This window comes from Protopterus annectens, chromosome 4.part0 (assembly GCF_019279795.1).
Source record: "Protopterus annectens isolate FY-2018-M chromosome 4.part0, PAN1.0, whole genome shotgun sequence".
Lineage (NCBI taxonomy): Eukaryota > Metazoa > Chordata > Ceratodontiformes > Protopteridae > Protopterus > Protopterus annectens.
The window spans coordinates 940797672-940814644 of NC_056733.1; the positions used below are offsets into that span (position 1 = coordinate 940797672).

General features: G+C 47.4%; 1 protein-coding gene across 1 annotated transcript in view; it reads right to left on the minus strand.

Moving 5' to 3' along the window:
* Positions 1-16973, minus strand: part of VPS37B (VPS37B subunit of ESCRT-I) — a 537718-nt gene that overhangs the window by 222527 nt on the left and 298218 nt on the right. Inside the window, exon 2 of the mRNA XM_044068916.1 lies at positions 13899-14070. Within this exon, the coding sequence (XP_043924851.1) occupies positions 13899-14070 (172 nt within the window). The remainder of the gene's footprint in view (positions 1-13898; positions 14071-16973) is intronic.

Here is a 16973-nt window from a genome sequence, read left to right on the forward strand (position 1 = left end):
AAACCCCAGGCTCTGAAAAGAAATGGCAAAATGGAGATTTTGCAAAAGTATCTCTTAAAGGGATGCCTGAAAAGTACAGCTGTGTACACTTACCATAAATGTAGATGTTCGAGTGTATTCACTGTTGCAGTTATCACACTTGGGTTATCTGCCTGCAGGTAGCCCTCAGTTGGCCCGAATACAATAGTCTTGGGATTTCTGCTTCGGATGCTGTCTCCTCTACCATGAGGTCAGGTCGTAAGGGGTATAAAACATGCAGCAGACGCCATTACATCAGTTTTTCTTGCCCCAGATGTCAGGAGTCCCCAAAATAGGAAGCAATTACAGGTGCGGATCACTTCCAGTAAAAAGTAGATACCATTGCCATAAGATATGGCCAAAAAAAGAGGATAGGTAGAAAGTATAGAAAAGTCAGGGGAGCTGGAGGGAGGGTAACCAGGACGGCAACAGTGAATACACTCGAACATTTACAGTTACGGTAAGTGTACACAACTGTACTATGTTCTTTGTGTTTCACTGTTGCAGCCATCACACTTGGGTAGATTCCCAAAGCTGAGGAATGGTGAAGGCAGTCAAAATTTATTAGGGCTGGCTAGCAGGCCTTGTAAGACTGCTGTAGCAAATCCAGCTCTGGATTTAGAAAAAGATAGGCAAGTGGTAATGCTTGGTAAAAGTGTGTACTGAACTCCAGGTTGCAGCTTCCAGGATGTCCCTGGTAGGTACTCCCCTGAGAAATGCTGTAGAGGTTGAGGTAGCCCTAGTTGAATGGTTCTGATCCCCCCTGGGGTAGGTTTTCCATGTTGCTTGTAGCAGAAATGGATGTAGTGCACTATCCATATGGGGATGATTTGCTTTGAAATGGCCTTGCCCTCTGCCCCTGTAGCAAAACTGACTAGCAGCTGGTCAGATTTTCTGAACGGTTTAGTCCTGTCAAGGTAGAACCTAAGCTATCTGTGCACTTCTAAGGAGTGCAGTATCCTTTTCCCTTTATTCTGAGGATTAGGAAAAAAGGTTGGTAAATGGATGGATTGGTTTAAAGCCACACTAGATACCACCTTGGGCATAAATTATGGGTTAGCCCTGAGGGAAACCCTGTCCGCATGGAAGATAATGAAGGGTTCTACAGCCATAAGGACCTGCAACTCAAACACTCTTCTTGCTGAAGTGATTGCTAGAAGTAGGGCCATTTTCCAAGAGAAGAATTTTAACTCTGCTGTAGCAGCAGGCTCAAAAGGGGGGGGGGGCGTGACCTTCTCTAGTACAAAGTTAAGGTCCCAGACAGGAGTGGGAGCTCTCCTCAGGGTTCTTGGGCTGTTAGCCCCTCTCAGGAACTGTTTGACCAGAGGGTGAGAGAAGAGGGGTGGGGGCTCAGTACTGAAATGAGCTGAGATGGCAGCGGCATGAATCTTAATGGAGGAGAAGGATAGGCCTTTGTGGAGCAGCTCCACTAGATAATCTAGGATATGAGGTAAGGTGGGCATGGCTGTGTCCTTTCCGTGAGACTGGCTCCAAGAACAGTATCTTTTCCACTTTTCTGAATAGGATTTCCTAGTACTAGGCCTCCTGGCCTCAAGGATGACATCCAGCACCTGTTTGCTGTGGGTTGCTGGTGATGTATTCAGGGAATAAGCCTGGCTGCTAGGTTCAGGGTTTGCAGCTGAGGATGCAACATCTGGCCCTCCTGCTGGGACAGCAGAGAGAGGGTCTGATGCAGGTGCCAGGGTGGCACTGTTGTCAGACTGCGTAAAAGTGGGTACCAGTGCTGGCGTGGCCAGTCTGGTGCAATAAGTATTGTCCTTGGTCTGTTCTGTTTGATCTTGAGTAGTACTTTCAAGAGGAGGGGCAGAGGGGGAAGGCATAGATTGAGAGGTTTTCCTATGTAAAGGATAGGGCATCCACCTTCCATGCTTGGCTGTGGGGAGTTCTGGTGCAAAATTTGCTCAATTGATGGTTCTGGGGGGAAGCAAAGAGGTCCACCTCTGGTGTCCCCCACCAGTGGATTAGAAGCTTGAGCCTGACTAGCTTGGTCTGCAAAGCTATGGAAAGGATCATCATGGACCTCATAAATAAAGATATTGGGGACCTACAGACACTGGATCCTACCCAGTTTGGCTTTGTTAAGGGCAGATCCTGCCTCTTAAACCTGGTTGATTTCTTTGAAACAGTCACCAAGGCCATTGACGAAGGGAAGGTGGTCCACACAGCCTATCTGGACCTCGCAAAAGCCTTCGATACAATACCCCACTCGGGCATTATAGATAAGCTCACCAGCTTAAATATAAACCCCTATGTCACTAGATGGGTTGCAAACTGGCTCAAGGACAGAACCCACATGGTTAGAATTGCTGGAGCCATGTCAGACTCCAAACCAGTTACAAGTGGCGTCCCACAAGGCTCAGTCCTGGGACCTCTCTTGTTTGGTATATATTTCTCGGAGGTACAGGCCAACACGGAAGGACTGTGGCTGACCAAGTTCACAGATGACTGCAAACTGGGCGCCATAATCGACTCTCCAGCCGACACAAGCATCCTCCAAAACAGACAACTGGTGCCAGAGCCATGGCCTCAAGCTAAACGCCAAAAAGTGTATAGTCATCCCCTTTGGCAAAAACAAAGTGCCCACAAATTACCACATAGGTGGTAATCCATTAAGTACAGAAGAAGTAATTAGGGACCTGGGGACCCAAGTTGATAGCAATCTCTCATTTGACAACCACGTGGCCAAAGTGGTTAGAAAAACATTTTATATAGCCCACCTAATCATGAAGGGATTCACATCTAGATTAGGGGAGGTCATCGTGCCTCTTTACTCATCCCTCATCAGGCCCATAATTGAGTACAATGCCCCTTTTGGGATGTACCTTACCAAACACCTGCAGCAACTGGAAAGACCCCAAAAGTACCTCACCAAGAGGATTAAAGGGCTCAAACAGATGCCATATGCTGCCCGGTTAAAGAAACTCCAGCTCTACTCAGTGGCATACCGCCTGCTCAGAGGTGACCTGTGCCTGACATATAAGGCCATGTCCAACCCGGAATTAAGGGACATGCTGCACCTCAAAAAATCCATATCCCATCGAGCTACATGCTCGAGAGACTTGAACCTCAGCACTGAAATAAATAGGACATGCTGGAGGGACAGATTCATAACCCAGAGGCTCCCTTCACTCTGGAATAAAATCCCAGTCCAGGTTAGGCAGAGTCCCTCATTGACTCTTTCAAGAGGAATCTTGATGAGTGGATGGGAGATCGTAGGTTTACCCCGGGTATCACTTCTGTGTCACTGTTAGACAGAGGCACAGTATACTAACCTCGAAAAAGGGCATAGCAAAATTAATTTAAAATGGGTGGCTAAAGCCAAACATACTCTGGCTAGGCTTATAAATGCCCTAGGGCAGATAGCCTAGTATGAACCTATGAACCTATAATGAACTGGGTTCCAGTTTCCACTCATGCGGGTCCATTAGATTTCTGCTTAAGTTGTCTGCCAGTGAATTTTGCTTGCCTGGCAGGAACTGAGCTTGCAGGTGCACTTGGTTGCTCAAGGCTGTGTTCCACAGAGCCATAGCTAACCTGCAGAGTGGATAGAAATGAGTTCCCCCCTGCCTGTTTATGTACCACATGACTGTGGCGTTATTTGTCTTTATTAAGAGTTGTCCTGGAAGGATAAGGTATTTGAAGGCTGTCAGAGCATTCTGTACAGCTAACATTTCTTTTTGATTGATATGTAGGTGCATTTGTCCTGGGCTCCATTTGCCTTGAATGCATTTGCCTGCCATGTAAGCCCCCCCCCCCATGCATAGTCTGATGCATCTGTTGTCAGGGTTTGGGCAGCAGGGGGTTGAGTGAAAGGGAGTCCCTTGTTGTGGTTGCAGGCCTCTTCCCACCAAAGGAACTCAGTCCTTAGGCAAGGAATGATCGGAATTAGAAGTTATGTACTCACCATAACGTTCCATCTGAGTAGGTGTATTCATTTGTCTGCAACCTGTGGGTTATGGATCCGATATCGGATCCGAACCGGCATGGTTTACCAGCTATGGATCCAAGCTCTCAGCTCCTCCCCTCACCCATAATGCCCTGCTCTACCCTCATGACCTCAGATCGAGTTTGCCAACAGCAAAAACACCCTGAAAAGGGTAACAGATAATATGCAGGAAACTGAAAGGCCAGGGGGATAGGAGGGCGGGATGGTTGCAGACAAATGAATACACCTACTCAGATGGAACGTTATGGTGAGTACATAACTTCTAAATCTGAAGTAGGAGATTCATTTGTCTGCAACCTGTGGGACAGAGTCCCCAGCTACCTGAATCTTGGGCGGCCATCATGGAAGGATATTCCGAGCACCGGAGCCAAATGATGCTCTACCCCTAGATGCAAGATCCAACTTATAGTGGGAAATAAAAGTATGAGATGAAGCCCACGTAGCTGCTGCACAAATATCATCTAGAGGAATCCTAGCCTTGAAGGCTGCCGAGGTAGATACTGACCGGGTTGAATGGGCATGTACACCCTCGTCGCGGGCCTTCCTGAAGCTTGATAAGCCAATAAGATGCACTGTGAAATCCAGCGAGACAGAGAAACTTTAGAAATTGGCTTGCCCAAATTAAATTTAGCAAAGGAAATAAACAACTGGTCGGATTGCCTATGACCAGCCGTTCTGTTTAGATAAAATCTAAGTTGCCTGTGAACATCTAATGAGTGAAGCTTGTATTCACCTTTGTTTTCATATTTAGGGAAGAAAACAGGGAGGTTAATGGACTGATTAATGTTTGCTTCAGAAGCAACTTTAGGAAGAAAGGACGGGTTGGTCCTGAGGTAAACACGGTCCGGATGAAATACCAAGTAAGGAGGTTTAGCTGATAATGCTTGAAGCTCTGAAACTCTCTTGGCGATGTAATGGCTACCAAAAAGGCTGTCTTGTAAGACAAGAATTTGAGATCCACCGTAGCCGCTGGTTCGAAAGGGGGGCGGTCAAGGCCTGGAGAACCAAAGAGAGGTCCCAAGGAGGAACCGCTTGTTTTACAGGGGGCCTGAGAAGAAAAGTACCTTTAAGGAAAATTTTACACAACTTGGCTGACATAAGAGGATTAGAGTCATGGCCAATGTGATAATGAGAAATTGCCGCCAGTTGTACTTTGACTGTGGAACTGCTGGCACCATCGTTAAAAAGAGTGGTTAGAAAGTCAAGCACTAAGGGGAGAGGAACCGTGAAGGGATTCAGGCCTTGACGCTCCGCCCACAAAGAGAACAGTTTCCACTTGCTGCGGTAGACTTTCCTAGTGGACGGTTTATGAGCTGCCACCAGTATTGCCTTAACAGGTGACGAAATACCGGGAGTCCTGATCAAGAGTGGAACTGGAGCAGCCAAGCGGTCAGCTTCAGGTTGTCCAGGTTCGGAGGAGGTATGCAGGATGGATGGGATATCAGATCCGGAATGGGATCTAGAATCCAAGGAGGATTCACCGAGTGAGACCTTAGAAAGGGGAACCAGATCTGTCGAGGCCAAAACGGAGCAATGAGAATCATTCTGCAACCCACCCGAGAGGCTTTCTGAAGAACTTGGAGCATCAGAGGCAAGGGTGGATAAGCGTAAAGAAGACCGGGTGGCCAAGCATGCACCAGAGCGTCTCTTGGAGAACCTCCTGGAGGGTATCAGAGCAAAAACTGTCGCACTTGGTGTTTGAGGGAGAGGCAAAAGATCGCATGAAGGAGTTCCCCACCGTGCGAATATGCGTTCCGCTACTTGAAAATTGAGAGACCACTCGTAAGGGGTCAGAATGGTGCGACTGAGCTTGTCCGCCAGGATGTTGGACCGACCCGGAAAGTGCGTTGCTATTAGAAAGCGGTTGGTGGAGATTGCCCATTCCCAAACTCTCATGGCTTCTCGACAAAGGGGGTAAGACCTTGTTCCCCCTTGCTTGTTGATGTACCAGACCACAGACATGTTGTCCGATTGAATCGCAATTGTTCCCAAGGGAAGAAAGTCCTGAAGTGCTAGCAACGCTAAGAGCACTGCTCTCCTCTCTAGAACGTTGATATGCAGTAAGGTCTCTATCGTTCCACGTGCCTTGGACGGTCCGGCCCGCAAAATGCCCCCCCCCCACCCGAGGCGGGAGGCGTCCGTGGTCACCGTGGCGAGGGGGGAAGAAGCACAAAATGGGCGGCCTCCGTGGAGATCTGGAGAGTGAAGCCACCACAGGAGGGACCGCTTGCAAGCCTTGCTGATCGCAATGGGATGATGCATAGGGAGAGCAAGGTATGACCACTGTACTAAGAGTCCACTGGAGGATGCGCATATTGAGCCTGGCAAGAGGGAGAAGTGCTATAGCAGACGCCATGGACCCTAGAGCCCTCAGGACCAACTCCGCCGGAACAGAACTTGAGTGGAGAATGGCCCGCACCTGGAGCTGCAGATTTTGAACTCTGTCCACAGTGAGGAAGGCTCGTAAACTCCTTGTGTCTAGCCTGGCCCCTATAAAATCTAAGAGCTGTGTGGGCGCCAGGTTGCATTTCTTTGTATTTATTGTAATGCCCAGAAAGGGAGCAAGATGGAGAAAGGAGTCTCACGCCAATAATAGTAGATGCCTTGTTGGGGCGGTAAGAAGCCAGTCGTCCAGGTAGGGAAAGACCTGCACCCCCTGAAGCCTCAGGTGGGCCGCTACCACTGCTAATACTTTGGTGAACACCCTGGGGGCTGTGGTGAGACCAAAGGGAAGGACCCGAACTGGTAGTGACTGGCTCCCAGCCGAAGCGGAGGAACCTCCTGGAGCGCCTGTCCATCAGGATGTGGTAGTACGCATCTTTGAGGTCTATAGAGCACATCCAGTGATTTTCTCCCAGAAGGGGGAGAATAGATTGCAGAGTGACCATTCGAATTTTTCCTTGGGGACTGCCAGATTCAAGAGAGAAAGGTCTAGAATTGGTCTAAGTTCCCCCGTCTTCTTTGGCACTAAAAAGAACCTGGAGTAGAACCCTGATCCGATCTGGTCTGGGGGGATGGGCTGGATGGCTCTTTTCTTTAGCAGATGGCCAATTTCTGCCAAAGCGGCCTCCCATTGACCGGGTGGAAGGTCTGGGAGGGACTTCAACTTTGGAAAGTGAAGAAAAGGGATGCGGTATCCTCTGGATATGATTTGGAGAACCCAGCGGTCTGATGTTATGGACTCCCATGCCGCTAGGTGCCCCGAAAAACGTCCCCCGACTGCCTCCAGAGTGGAGCAGCCGGGCAACCCCTCAGGGTTGCTGCGCGGGCCGTTCAGAGAAAGGTTCTCTGGACCCGAAGTTTCTGGGAGCCCCTCTGCCTCTAGGGCGGCGTCCTCCCTGTCCTCCTCTGCCACAGAAGGACTGGTTGTCCGGAGCAGGCTGGGACTGCTGCGACTTCCGGAACCACATCTTCTTCTGACCCTTTTGGTTCCTAGAGTAGGGCCTCTGGGGTGCAGAGAAGCGGATTCCGACGGCAGACAGCGTCTTCCCGTCCTTCTCGCTCTGGGTCAAGGTTTCGCGAACGGTTTTGCCAAAGAGGGCAGAACCATCAAAGGGGGCGTTCGCAAACGACGCTTTGAAGGGCTCAGAAAAATCGCAGTGACGGAGCCAGGCCTGACGTCTAGTGACTAGGCCTGCCCCTGCGGCTCTAGCGGCGCATTCCGTAGCGTGGGAGAGTAGCCGCATAGAGGTATTAGTAACTGATCTAAGAGTGGCCATGCGGGTGGAGTGCAGCACCCTGTCCTCCTCCGACATGGACTCTGGGGCAGATGCAGCGTATTCTTTAATGAGATCTCGCTGCATCCTAATGACGTGTGCCAGGTAGTTCAGCGCCCTTACCGAGAAGGTCGCTGAACTAAACATCCGCTTCCCCAAGTGGTCCATCATCCAAGACTCCTTGCTCGGGGGATGGACTGAGGGACTCTCCTGAGCAAGTTCCCTCTTGGTGGCCGCCGTCAACATGGCATCTACCGGAGGCCCCTTACTCCAATGGGCACGGTCGGACGGTGGGCTGAGGATCCTATCGGGCCTCTTAGGAATTGGCTCCACGGTGTCCGGTTCCTTCCACGCTCTGGTGGTAGTGAGGACCATCAGGGGTCGGCAGGAGGGACACCCAAGAGGTAGACGGGCCCGCTTCAAATGCCTCCAAGAACACGGACTCGTCCGAGGAAGACTTGGGGCAGACCACCCCTTATACGGAGCATTTCCATGATGTCCCCAAATGAGACATCCGAGGGGTGACCGTGGGGAGCCTTCCCTTCCTCCAAGTCCGTGTCTTCCGTGAGAGACTCGGGGAGTCAATGTGCCTCCTTTGCACATATGCTTGCGAGGGACATCCTCTGGGGGGCTGTCAGAGGACTCCTCGCAAGCAGCAACCTGTTCCATTGGAGCAGCTTGGGGCACAGAAGCGGGCTGTCCCAAGGGCCGGATGGTGGAAGCCTGGCCCAGTGCAGAGGGGAGCGGGACGGAGCCGAAACAAGTGCCAGGGGTCCGGAGACCCTCAACAGGGCCCTCTCCACTACATCAAACGCCAAAGGGGAGCCGACCTCGACCAAAGGATCCGACAATCGGCTCCCCCTCGGATCCGAAGAGTGGATCGGAGCCGGCGCCGAAGCGCTCGGATCCGAAGGGACAGTGCGCTCCGACACAGACGGCGCCGAAGAGCACTGATCCCCGGATCCGAGGCTCGGATCCAGGCTCCGAGAGGTCGGATCCGATGCACTCGAGGGCAGGGTCGGATCCGAAGTACAAAGTACTATCGGCGCCGACCCACCCCGGCTCCGAAGCTGCTCGGCTCCAGCTGCTCCGAACCCGGATAGCGGGTCGGAGAAGGAGCAATCGGTTTGAAAAAGGGTGTTGAGCTCCCCCCCCAGAGGGGGGGGGAGGCAAGAGCACTCCCATCTGCATCTGGGCCTGGATGAACCTTCTCATCATCCGGTCCAGATCAGCATCGAAAGGCTATCGTGGATCTCGGCGAGGCTACCGAGGTAGGCCTGGAGTGCCTCCTCGATAGCCTCGACGAGATCGGGTCTCCTCCTCCTCAGGTCCCGTGAAAACCACACTGGCGACGGGAGCCGAGAAGGAGGAGACCGAGCCGACAACGGAGCCGGGGGAGAAGCCCGCTTGGCTGGCGGGGCCGAAACAGAGGTCTCGGCCCGCCGCTTATGGTGCTTCTCCCTCCAGACCCTTTTCTTAGCATCCCTCTCCTCCGAACCAGAAACGGGAGGTTGAGTCCCAGGAGGAGGAGGGGGTGCCGCAGAAGGAATAACCGTAGGTACGGTTAATCCCGAAGGAGCGGAGGTCGGAGCAGAGTCCGGCGGTAAAAGGCCCACCAAAACAAGCTTGGACCTCCACTCCTTCAATGCCCTGGGGTTGAACCCTGCACAAATGGAACATCCAGATGTGAGGTGTTCAACCCCCAGGCATCTAACACACCGAGTGTGGCCATCAGCTGGGGAAAGCTTATGGCCACACTCGGAGCATTTAGAAAAGATAGATTTGGGTTGCTCTGCCATCCCAATCTAACACAGTAGTTACTAAAACTAAAAGTAACTAAACAACAAAAATACACTCACAGGCCCAACACACACACACTACGCTAACAGCGAGGGAGGGATATAACTTTAGATTAACTCTAAAAAGTAAATATATCAAAGGAAACCTACACTTTCACACAAAAAATCAATAAAAACTTTTAAATTTTGAAATTTAACACTTAAAACTAGCACTTAGCTTGAGAGCTTGAGAAACAAATCCAGTCACCATGCGCGGCAAACGAGATCTGAGGTCATGAGGGTAGAGCAGGGCATTATGGGTGAGGGGAGGAGCTGAGAGCTTGGATCCATAGCTGGTAAACCATGCCAGTTCGGATCCGATATCGGATCCATAACCCACAGGTTGCAGACAAATGAATCTCCTACTTCAGATTCACTGTTTCCAGGTCCTGAGAATGCTGACACCAGAGACTTTAAGTACCACTGAAGTTTCCTCATATGCAGTCTTGCATGTGGAATTAGGAGAATGCATGAGGCCATGAACCCTAGGGCTTGCAGTATATTTCTTGCAGATAGCTGGGTTTGGGTCACCAGTAGTTTGAAGTAATTTGTCACATAAACCTGCTTTTCTGGAGTGAGGAATGCCATCTGGGAAGTTGTGTTCAAGCTTGCTCCCAGGAATACAATTTCTTGGCTGGATACCAGATGTGATTTTTTTTCGTTGATGGTATACCCCAGAGAAGTTAGGTGTATCTTTACAAATGTCAGGTGCTGAAGTAGTAATTCCTGACTGTCCGCCTGAATCAGGCAATCGTCCAAGTATGGGTAAATTAGAATGTTTCTCTGCCTGCAGTATGCAATGGCTGGAACCAGGCACTTTGGCTTATTTACTGCTCCGAGGGTATTCACAAAGGGAAGTGCAGATAACTGATAGTGCATACAGTCTGCCCTGAAACAGATATTTCCTGGAAGATTCCCTTATGTGGATGTGCAGGTAAGCTTTTTTTTAAGTCTAGGCTGACCAGCCAGGAGTCCTTGGCTAGCATAGGCAGCAGCTGTTGGGAGTGTAAGCATTTTGAAATTTGGTACCACCAGAAAGGTGTTGAGCATTGACAGATCCAGGATAGGGTGCCAAGAGTTTTCTTTTCGGGGCACCAGAAACAGTCTGAAGTAGAAACCCTGTCCCCTTTGCTCTGTTGGAACAAGTTGAATAGCCCTGACACCGAGAAGAGAAAGTACTTGCTTTTGGGCCTCTGCTCATTGGTTTGGAGGAAGGTCTGGCAATCCGCTTGGGGGTGGCAGTGAATGGAAGTAGAATCTGTATCCCTGGGATACAATGTGCAAGACCCAATGGTCCTGGGTAATGTATTCCCAGTTTTTTGCATGCAGGGCAAGTTTTCCTCCTAGGGGTGCAAGTACTTGGGCATGGCTGGGAAGGATGCAGAAGTCATTGTGAACTTTTTCCATAAGTGGGTGGCTTACCACTCCCTGTTTTTGAGGTGGGAGCACTCCATTGTTTAGATCTGTGCATACATTGAGACTGTAGTCTCTGTAACCTGTTGCCCCTGGGTTTGGACTGAGAAGGCCTGGGAGGGCCTGGAAAGGACCAGTTCTTCGAAGGCCAATGCCTACTGAATCTAGGTGGCTGTACCTGTAAGAAATCTTTAACAGTTTACATAGATTTAGCTTTTTCCTCCATCTTTTTAAGAGCTTCTTCTGCTTTTGTGCCAAACAAACATTCTTGATTTAATGGAGCATCTAGTAATTTTGCTTTGACATGGTCTGGCAAGATTTGTTCCTTCAGCCAAGCATGCCTTCTCAGAACAGACCCAGTGACAGCAGCCCTGCAAGATGATTCTAAGGCATCAAAACCACACTGCAAGGTATGTTCACCAACTTGGTTAGCAGAATGCATTAACTCTTGTAACTATTTTCTGCACAATCAGGAATCAACAACATTTTTTGTTTAATAATTTCCATAATATGCTGCTGATACTTCAACATGTGAAACTGGCAATTTAAAGCCCTGATGGCAAGAGTTGCAGAGGTATATACCCTCTTACTCCATCTGTCTAAAGCTCTAGAATCCCTGTCTGAAGAGGTAGGGTTTTTGGCTGTAGTAGCCTTAATACCTTTAGGTTCCTGGGAAATGGTCTCTGGATCTGCAGTAGGATTTTTAAAGAGAAATTTGTGAGAGTCAGGTACTCTGTAGTACCTGTCAGGCTTTCTAGGAGCTGGAGGTAAAGTATCGGGGGTAAGACTTGATTCCATGATGACATCATCTACAATATCCAGGACAGGGGGTATAGCTAGAGGCCTGTGTTGAGGCAAGTCTAAAAATTTCCCGAGTCTCTTTTTTGACGGAGGGTAGTCATGGCATTCCCAGCAGAAATGCTCTCTTAGGGTTATGCAAGGTTTCACCGAAAGAAAAGTCCTCTGGAGGGGAGGCAGAGGGAATGGAATCCTCTGTATCTGAATCCTTATAGATGGACAAGGGTATGTCCTGGTAAATCAGAGGGGTCAGAGTCATTGTACTCATGGTCTGTAGAATCAGAAGGAAAATCAATTCTTTGTCTTTTAGAGGGGGAAGGCTGGCTTCCCCTAATTAAAGTAATAAGGTCTTCTGCCATTCTAAGCATTTGTTTCTGAGGCATGGGAGCTTGAGAATGCGCTTTGGTCGTCGGTTTCCTAGGTATAGTGCAAACCCGGGGCCTGAGAAATTCGGTACTTTTAGTCAAAAACAAAGTAGTCTGTTTAATACGAACATCGAAAGGCCTGAATATACCCTCAGAAGCTGGTGCCTGCACAGTGGCTCTGGACCCATCCAAGGTAGAGACATCTGCAGGTTCCATAGTTGAAGAAGCATCTCGCGGCATACCGGACTCCGAATGGGTCTCAGTAGAGGCCTGCGAATCTGTAGAAGCGGGTATCAGGAGCTGTGAAAGCACCTCACCGAGTACCGGCGGACTGGCGACTAGCTTAACTGAAGCGTCGTCGGCAGTTTTGGACCTATGCGGTCCATGTCTTTATCCTTACGTTTTTTCAGAAGATCGGTAGTCTGATGGCTTAAAGCCATTTCGGAATACGGAGAATGAAAGCAAAAGAATTTAGCAACAAAGACAGCCCGACTGAATAGTTTGGGTGTTGAACAAGGCACAAAACCGACAGCGAGGAGCATCGTAGTCTGGGCCTAAACAGGTGACGCAGTAAGAATGAAAATCTCTGTGAGGTATTTGCTTTCCACAGGCAAGACATTGTTAACTTTTTCTGACATCAGTTAGAGCAAGAAAAAAGGATCCCCAACGAGGTACTTAGGTCGTCAGGTTTGAAACTTGAAAAACAAAAATTTCAGGTAGCGGCCAACTGGCACTTGCGAACTGCTTCGGGCTCCCGCGTGACAAGAAAAGCTGATGTAATGGCACCGGCTGCATGTTTTATACCCCTGACGTTATGGAAGAGGAGACAGCATCCAACGCAGAAATCCTACGACTCTGGTATTTGGGCCGACTGAGGGCTACTTACCTGCAGGCAGATAACCCAAGTGTGATGACTGCAACAGTGAAACACGAAGAACATCAGCAGGTTGTCCAAGTAGGGAAATACTTGGATCCCTTGAATTCTGCAAAAAGCAGTCACAGGAGTGAGGCATTTGGTGAACACCTTTGGGGCAGTAGAAAGGCTAAAGGGCAAATCAGAGAAATGAAAACACCAGGAAGCAACAGACAAACAAACTTCCTGAAAAGGGGATGGATCAGTTTATGCAGATATGCATCCTTGAGGTCCTGAGACACCATATAAGCCTGAGACACCTCTGGTGCTCTGTTGTATGTTGGAGAGAGAGGTCGGTACTAGCCTAAGAAGTTCTGAAGGAACTAAGTCCGGACGTCACCTTTATGCCCTACACTACGTGAGGAGCATACATGTGACGTATGGCATACCTTGAAGCAACCTAATGCTTTGGCATACTGGCCAGACGTCGAGCTGCTCCAGGCAGGGCATCCCTAAAGTTATGAATACTGCAGCAGTGAAATGGAAGGACATCTTACCTGCCCAGCCTTGGGAACTGCTAGACAAGTTGACAGTACGAAAGGTCTGCAATTTTGGTATGCAAGCAGCTGTTTTTATACTGCTCTGCTTGAGGTGCACAGTGGCTAGGGTGCATGGAAGGTAAGGTACAGCTTTGGAAACTGGCCGACTGCGGCGGTACCATTGCACAATACATCCCATATAAAACTTAAGCCACTGCAACGACGACCTAATGATGAACAATGAACATATATCCTTACTTTGTGCAGCATTTAAAGACCCAAGCAGCAAAAACAGCATTAAGTAAAAAGCACAGCCATCGTTGACAAAATTATATTCAAGCAGTTCTGCAAACAAACTATATCCATCAGATAATCAATGTAGATTCTTTACCTATTCTAGTTTTTTTCATCTGATATTGTTCAAATACCATTTGCAGCTCTTGGTATTTATGGTTTAGCTGTTCTTTTAGCTCTTCAAGCCTGGGCTGTTGCAAAAGGTTCTGCTCTGCCAGACTGCGGTTGCCAGCAAGAGTCATTTCTTTGTTTAACTGGACAGCTTGTACCTGCAGGAAGAAAATAAAATGCACTGTAGGACACTGGTGCTACTCAAGAAATTTATTACAAGTTTTCAAACTGCAAAACAACCCTGAAAACCTATAAAAGTACAGAATTGTATTCATTAGTCTTTACTGATGTGTGTGTGTGTGTGTTACTGACTTTCTATGCCTTCATTTGCAATATTAGACAGATTTTTATAATTTTTTTATAGATTTACATTTGCATAACACAATTGATCTACAAGGGTTTGACATTCATGCCAAAACTGAGGCTTCAAAGTATAGGATTCAACACCAGCTAATATGAAAATACAGCCACTATGAAGTTTCATATGCTTTTTTTCTAATCTGTTGATCTTCTTCAAATTCATCTGCCACAGTCACCAATGACACAATAACAACTCATCTCTCACAGGGTCAAAATCAGTTTTCTTGCTACCCTATTCTTAAACTGCTTACAACCCCCTCTCAAAAGAAATTTCAGAGTGCTTGTACTCAAAATATCCCTCAAAAAAACTGCTGGACGTGGCTTCTTTTCACCGCCCTTTCTTTTGTGTGTAGTTAACAGTCTTCGGACAGACCCCAAGCCTACTTGATGAATCACTAACAATTATCATTACCGACAACCCCCACAGCCAGATACTAACAATTATCATTACCGACACCCCCCCACAGCCAGATGCAGATGGACTCACCCCACCCCCTCATAGCCAGATGCAGACGGACCCACCCTGATAGACCCACACCTAATTTACAGTCTACACTCAAAACCCCTGCGCATCTTCCATTATTCACTTGGTAAGTCTGCTTCATATTCTTTTTCAACAACCAGACATCTTTTCAATATCTAGACTCCAGAGAAGTGCACAATATTTAACACCATCCCTCACTACTGATGGGCACAACTGCTAAATTACCTCATTCTACCTTTAATCTGTATCGTTTACCATGGATTCCAAAATCTTAGTGCCCTTACTGTTCTGCCCCCTATAGAGAGAGTCTCAGCAGAAACTGCACCCAGATCATTCTTCTAATCCATCATTACCCAGAGAACTCTCCCAAATGAGACGGAGTCCTTAGGTTGTAAAACAAAAACATATTTTCCCTCCATTAAACTTCAGCCATTATACACACACTAAAGTCTCAACTATTAAATGTTTCCTGCAGTCTCCATCCCTTTGCTCCAACTGCTGTCCTCACAATCTACTTCCCCATTATTTATTTATATTTATTTATTTTACATTTGTTAACCGGGCTAGTCCAACTGGATATATTTTCATTTTCAGCAGAGGCCTGGGGAGAAAAGCTCCACAGTAACATTTAAAAGTTTATAATGCACAAATAAGAGGAAAAAAAATGTATGATAAAAATAAATGAGAGAACAGTAGTTACAAAGTCATATTATTTAAGCAAACACAATATTCAAAAAGAATTATTTACACAAATATAAAGAAAAATTTGTTAAAAATAATTAGAGAGAAAACTTTGAAAGGAATGATACTCTTACATTAGGATATGTGATGTTGTTTACAATATGTTCATAGTTTAATTCATCTCCTATTTGCAACAATAATTTAAGACAGTTACCACTACCCAGGGTAAGTAGTGTTAAAAGGTGTGGGGAGGCAGTATAGAGAAAATGGCAAAAGAGAATACATACAATTAGTCTGGGTAACAGCAAGGGCATAACCAGTGAGTTTTAAGATGTTGCTTCAGCCTTTGCTTGAAGAGTGGGAAGGAGGGAAGTACCGTTAGATCTGATGGCAACATGTTCCAACATTTTCCAGCAGTATTAGAAAACAAGGAGTCGCCTGCCAAGTTATTAGACTTGCTAATGCTAGCCAGTAGTTTAGTGGAAGAGCGTAAGGAATTGGGTTTGTATAGGGGATAATAAGGTTAGAGAGTATCGGTGTGTTGTTAGGTTGGTAGAATATCCTATGAACAATGGTAAGTTGGGAGGGTATCAGAATGTTTTTTAGTTCAAGCCAGTCAAGCTGCTTTAGGTTCAGACAGTGGTGAGTTCTAAATGGGCTCCCGGTGGCAAACCTGGCAATATTATTATAGGAGTTAGCTAGTTTAGTGAGATTATTTTTCTTTAGGTTAGTATATATGGGGGAAGCGTAATGAAGAGTGGAGATTAGATGGGAGTGGCCAACTGTAGTTCTGGCTGTTGGTGTTAAGAAGGGCTTTATTCTATATAGGAAGCCCAATTTTCTATTTATGGTTTTTATTGCGTTATTTATACAATTGTCACATGTAAGGTTATTGTCAATTAAGACTCCTAATAGTTTGGTGATAGAGTCTGGGGTTATAATGGTGCCATTATTTGATTTGATAGAGAAACTGATTGGGGGGGACTTACTGTTAGGTGTGAAGTGTAAGAGCTTGTTTTTTTGGCATTCAAAAGGAGGCAACGTTTTAAGAACCATGCCTCGACTGAGTTGAATACTGTCTGGGTTAGGGATTGCAGTTCAGATGTGGAGTTGGCAGAACATATGAGCATGGAATCATCTGCATATTGTATGCAGGTAGCTTGAGGGATTGTTAAATGAAGGTTGTTGATAAATACTGAGAATAGAAGTGGACTGAGAATGGAGCCCTGAGGGACTCCAAGGGAGACTGGCAGGTGGGAAGATAGTTTATTCTCCCAAAGGACTGCTTGTTGCCTATTGTTAAGGCAGGACTTAAACCAGAAAACAGCCTTGGTGTCTACAGCAAGGGATTCAAGAGTTTTTAGGAGTAGGGGGTGATTGACCATGTCAAAAGCTTTTGACAGATCAATAAAGAGTGCTGATGAGAGGATGTTATTACGTTTTTTATTGATGGAGTCAGTGAAAGATAGGAGGGCTGTGGTGGTACTATGAAATGGCCCGAAGCCATGCTGACAGTAAGTTAGTATATTATGTTGG